At 63.3% G+C, this 4,699-nt stretch overlaps 3 protein-coding genes across 3 annotated transcripts in view; 1 reads left to right on the top strand and 2 right to left on the bottom strand.

The window, feature by feature from the left end:
• Positions 1 to 195: 195 nt before the first annotated feature.
• Positions 196 to 858, bottom strand: EMIHUDRAFT_248517 (hypothetical protein; the record flags this gene model as incomplete). The annotated part of the gene is made up of 3 exons (XM_005762501.1): positions 196 to 213; positions 337 to 580; positions 743 to 858. The coding sequence occupies 3 exons, from the start codon at positions 856 to 858 to the stop codon at positions 196 to 198; spliced, it is 378 nt and encodes a 125-aa protein (XP_005762558.1).
• Positions 859 to 2,612: 1,754 nt separating this feature from the next.
• On the top strand, positions 2,613 to 3,497 carry DEGS2 (putative Dihydroceramide desaturase; the record flags this gene model as incomplete). Its single annotated transcript, XM_005762500.1, has 1 exon — positions 2,613 to 3,497. A coding segment is annotated over one exon (885 nt), but the record flags the coding sequence as incomplete, so codon positions are not given.
• Positions 3,498 to 4,068: 571 nt separating this feature from the next.
• EMIHUDRAFT_371742 (hypothetical protein) overlaps positions 4,069 to 4,699 on the bottom strand; it is a gene marked incomplete at its 3' end in the record, with an annotated part of 1,396 nt that continues 765 nt past the window's right edge. The window contains exon 3 of the mRNA XM_005762499.1: positions 4,069 to 4,423. Coding sequence (XP_005762556.1) covers positions 4,132 to 4,423 — 292 coding nt within the window. The remainder of the gene's footprint in view (positions 4,424 to 4,699) is intronic.

Here is a 4,699-nt window from a genome sequence, read left to right as displayed (position 1 = left end):
TTGTTCTTGCGACAGAAGACGGCGCCGATAGAGCGCGGCCTGTGATCGTAAAATTCTTTTGTGACCGTCCCTTGCTTTCGAGAGGTTACGCCGATGTCCTCCCACGGATGCCTTCGTCGCACCGTCTCTCTCTCTCTCCATCCCATCTCCGTGCATCAGCCGCGCTCACCGTAGTCAGCCAGTCTTCCAAGCCGCCTACAGGCGCCGACTCGCCTGCAAAGAAACAACCGGGCGCCCGTAGCGTCGGGGCGCGTCGACAGAGATGAGCCATTCCGGCGAAGGCTTCACCTCCATTATTCTTAAATAGGGGGGGGGGGGGGGGAGTGCGCGCAGGACCTTGCGCCCCGCGAACTTGCTCGGGACAATGCGGCTGAGGAGCTCGACTTCGGCCGACTGCTTCTGCCCGACGTACGATGACGCCTCTACAAAGTAGACGCTGTACGGGCGCTTGAGGCGACGGCACAGGTCTGTGATGAAGATGAAGGCGCCCTTGAGGATCCCACAGAGCACGATCTTCTCCCCCAGAAAGCGCCGCTCAATCTCGTCCGCAACACGCTGCACCCCAATCTCAATTTCCTCCCTGACAAAGGAGGAGGAGGGGCGATGAGTGCAGAAGAGGGCGGGGTTGCACTGCGGCGGCGGAGGGGGGGGGCGAGGTTCAGGGTGGAGGCTGCGAGCGGGGCGGCGGCAGCAGCGGTGCCTGGTCAGCAGGAGGCGGTAGTCCTTCACGCCGTCGAAGTACTGCACGCTGCCGCCATCCGCCAACGAGAGGCCGGCCCGATCCTTCTCCCCCGCGATGAACTCCGACTCGCGAGCCAGCGCCTCTGTCGGCGTCATGAAAGTCTTGACCCCGCCCATGGGATCCACGTGCTCACGCGAGCCGCACTGCTCAACGGTCTCTGCGGAGATACGCCGACGCGACTCCGAGTCTTAGTTTCGCGCCGGACGCCTTTCGGATTTTTTTGCCGAACGCCCTTCAGCCGGCGGAGAGCATGGTCGACACCTGCTGCTTGCTCTCGATGCGACACACAAAATATCTTGCGGACGTCAGGCGAGGGTAGCCTGTGCCGTTCTCCCATCCCTCCGCGGCTCGTTGGCACGTTGCCATCCTCCCCTCGTTGTCTAGGAGGGAGGTGCGATTTCTTTCTTTCTTCACTGCTTTTTCAAAATTATTCTGGCACTCTCGCTTCACCTGGGGTCCATAAATAAAATGAAGAAAGCCGAGACAACGCGTCCGGTGGTGCGACCTACCCGGCTACCGCCTACGCCCTACGCCCCAGTGCACGTCCACCCAACGCCGCCACGGTGTGAACCCTGTGTACCACCAGCATAGTGTGGGCTCTGGGGCTCGAGAACACTAGAAGTCTCAACTGTATGCTGTACGCTTCGGGGATGACGCGAGAACGTCTGCGCGAGGGCGGCGCGCTTGGCGGGCGGTTGCGTTGGCACAAGGATCCGCGCAACGGCCCTCTCAGCAAGCCCTCATTTTGGCTTTGGGGAATCGCACCCGCCGGCGACGCCTCCTCAGGGCCCAGCAGGCAGCAAGCAGACCCAATGCCGTGGAGGATGCTTGCAGGACGAGCACCGTGCGGCGGGATGGCAGAAAGATTGCGCCCGCGAGCAGTTCTGGCGAGGGTGCGCCAAGCAGCGCGAGCGGTGGACCGAGGACGCGGCGGAGCGGACTCGCGAGTGTGCAGGCGGCCTCCAATAGGCGCTGCACCCGTTGCCGGCCGATCAGGGAGAGAGCCAAGGCCGCCAAGACGTAAAGCGCATTGTCGGGCTGCACCGTCGTGAGATCCGAGCTCCATAGCGTGCGCTGAAAGGCGACCGAGGGGTGCAGCGACGCCTGCCTCAGCCGCAGCAGCTCCCGATCGTAGTGGACTCCCCGGTAGCTCCACGAGACTATCTCACGCGCCGCGTTGGCGGACACCACGTAGCAAGTCGTCCACATCATCGCTGCAGGGCTGCGAACGCCGGCGCTGACTTCTGGGCCGAATGGCACGATTGGGAGTCCGCCGAGGAAGACAATGTCAGCTCCTCCGCCGGTCGTGACATTGATCGCCGCGTCAAGCGCAGTGCTCACGCTCCAGCCTCGACTCCGCCATTCCAGATCGTCCTCCATTACCACCATCGCACGGCTCCCAGCGCGGAGCCCCGCGCGCAGCGCCGCTTGATGAGACTGCATACATCCTCTCACCCCATCTTGCGGGTCGCGTTGCCGCTCCAGCAGCCGCACTGTGTCGTCAAGCCGAAGGCGCGAGAGCTCCTCGCGGAGGCGTGGGATGCGGGTGGAGCCTTCTAGCACGATCGCGTGCGCCGAAACGCCATGTCGCAGAGCTGCAGCCGCAGCGAAGAGCCACATATAGACCACGCAGCCGAAGTCGTCTCCGCCAACGTGCCGCACTGCTGCCAAAATCCGGCGCGAAACGCTGGCCGGCGGGCGGGCACCGAAATAGAGGGGCGGCAGGTCCGATTTTCCGTTGCTGTCCATGGCCACGTCGCCGGCAGGACGACGCAGGCCGCCCTCGCCAGAATTCGGGGCGTCGGCGCCGGCTCCGGCGGTGGCAGCAGCACCCGCACCGCCGCCTCAAAGGTTCGAGTCCTTCAGGTGGCATGGCAAGCGGCGCTCCGACATCTTGCGCAGCAGTCCCGAGGTGAAGCAGCTCTTTGGCCGCGCGCCGATCGCAACCACGGGGGCGACAGCGGTGCTGGTCGTCCTGCAGCTGGCCGCGGTCGCCCACGGCTCCACTTTGCGCGGAACAGCCCTCGTGGCCCACGCTTGGATGATTGGCGCGACACTGGCCAACTCATCCTTTCTGCTGGTGCACGAGATCTCGCACGACTTGGTCTTCAAGGCGGAGTGGGCGAACCGGGTCTTAGGCATGGTCGCGCAGCTGCCGCTCCTCGCGCCGATGGCCGAGTCCTTCCGCTACTACCACGCCTTTCACCACAAGGCGCTCGGCGTCGAGGACACGGACCCCGACATACCTACGGCCTGGGAGGAGCAGCTGCTCCAGCTGCCCGGCGCGCTGGGCGTCGGCGTGCGGCTGGTCGCCCTGGCGCTCAATATGATCCCCTACCTCTTCCGACCCATTCTGCTCCACGGCCCGCCGCCAGTGAGCGGGTTCATGCTCCTCAACGTCGCCTTGCAGGCCGCGTTTGACGCCGCCTTCCTGGCCATCCTCGGATGGCCGGGGGTCTTGTACACGTTCTGGGCGATCCTGTTTGCCGGGGGCCTCCACCCAAGCGCGGCGCACTTCATCTCGGAGCACGTCGCCGTCGACGAGCGCATGCTGTCCACCGGGCAGGCGACTGCAAGCTCGTACAACTGGCTCCAGGCGCTCACGCAGTTCAACGCCGGCTGTCACACCGAGCATCACGACCTGCCTTGCGTCCCGTGGACGAGGCTGCCCCTCGTGCGGCGGTACGCGCCGGAGCACTACAATCACCTCGTCTCGCACAGGTCCGCGACCGGGGTCATCGTCAGGTTCGTCCTCGGCAACTGCCGACGGGTCAAGACTCATGCGCAGTAAGACGCGGGTGAGTCTGGCGCCGCGCGCCTGCACCCGCGCGCTGCTTGACACGCCCATGCGCCCATGCCGAGTACAGAGTAAGTAAGGGGTCGCACGGGCGCCGCGGGATGAAGTAGGGACGGGTGTGGGGCCCTCTGCCGTCGTCACGGCGCGGCACACCGGGGTACACGGTTGCAGTTTGTACACGGTCTAGCGGCGTTGGGTGGACGTGGGTGCGGCGTAGCCGTAGGCGGTAGGTCGCACTGTCGGCCGCGGTGTCTCCCCTTTCTTTATTTTGGTCTATGGAGAAGGCCGAAGCGAGGGTGCACTGAGAGTGCACAACAATGATCAACAAGCCAGGGGAAGAGAGAGAGAGAAAGAAGGAGGTGAGGTCCTCGCCCCGGCGGCCCGCGCACGCCGTCTGAGCCTAGCGCAGCGCGAACTCGCTCTGAGCCTAGCGCAGCGCGAGATTTGCGCAGCAACCCGGCCGGGCTTCCTTGGAAAAATGTTATTCTGCAAAGGGGTGTGAACGGAGAGAGCAAACTCCGGGCAGCTCCCACAGCCGAAATGTGCGCCAGCTGCCCGCTCACCTGTGTCACGCCGCCGCGCACGCACCTTGCTATGTGCTCGCGCGAGCTCCCGCCCGAACCTCCAGCTCGGCGTCCCACTGCTTGGGAGCCGATCGCTTTTCCTCGGCGCTCGCGTCGAGCCGAGCTCTCGGCACTCTACGGCGGGCGTCGCTGTGCGGGGCGCCCGTTTCCTGCTGGCCCGAGCGGAAAGCTCCACGCGCCCGCGCGAGCTCCCGGCCGAGCCTCCAGCTCGGCGTCGCACTGCTGAGGAGCAATTTGTCGTCCGTCGGTGCTCTCGAGGAGCCGAGCTCCTTGGCCTGCGGCCGGCGACGCTGCAGGACGGCGCGCGCGCACCACCTCATTCTTTATTTGGGTATCTTTTTGAGTTATCTTCCATTCCTTTACCTACTTACACATTCCTACTATCGATAATCTCTCTTCTTCCCCCTCTTCATATTATTCTTATCACTTTCTCTATGTCTATACCATGTTTCTAGGCTTCCTGCTACTTTATATATTTTTGTAATTCTCAGCTACAATTTTTGTTACCCATTTTTTCTACTATTTACATATCTCCTATTTCCTTCTCATTCTTTAGCTTCTTATTGTTATTATTTA

This window comes from Emiliania huxleyi (assembly GCF_000372725.1).
Source record: "Emiliania huxleyi CCMP1516 unplaced genomic scaffold EMIHUscaffold_675, whole genome shotgun sequence".
NCBI classification, from domain to species: Eukaryota; Haptophyta; order Isochrysidales; family Noelaerhabdaceae; genus Emiliania; species Emiliania huxleyi.
This window is presented reverse-complemented; position numbering and strand designations above follow the sequence as displayed.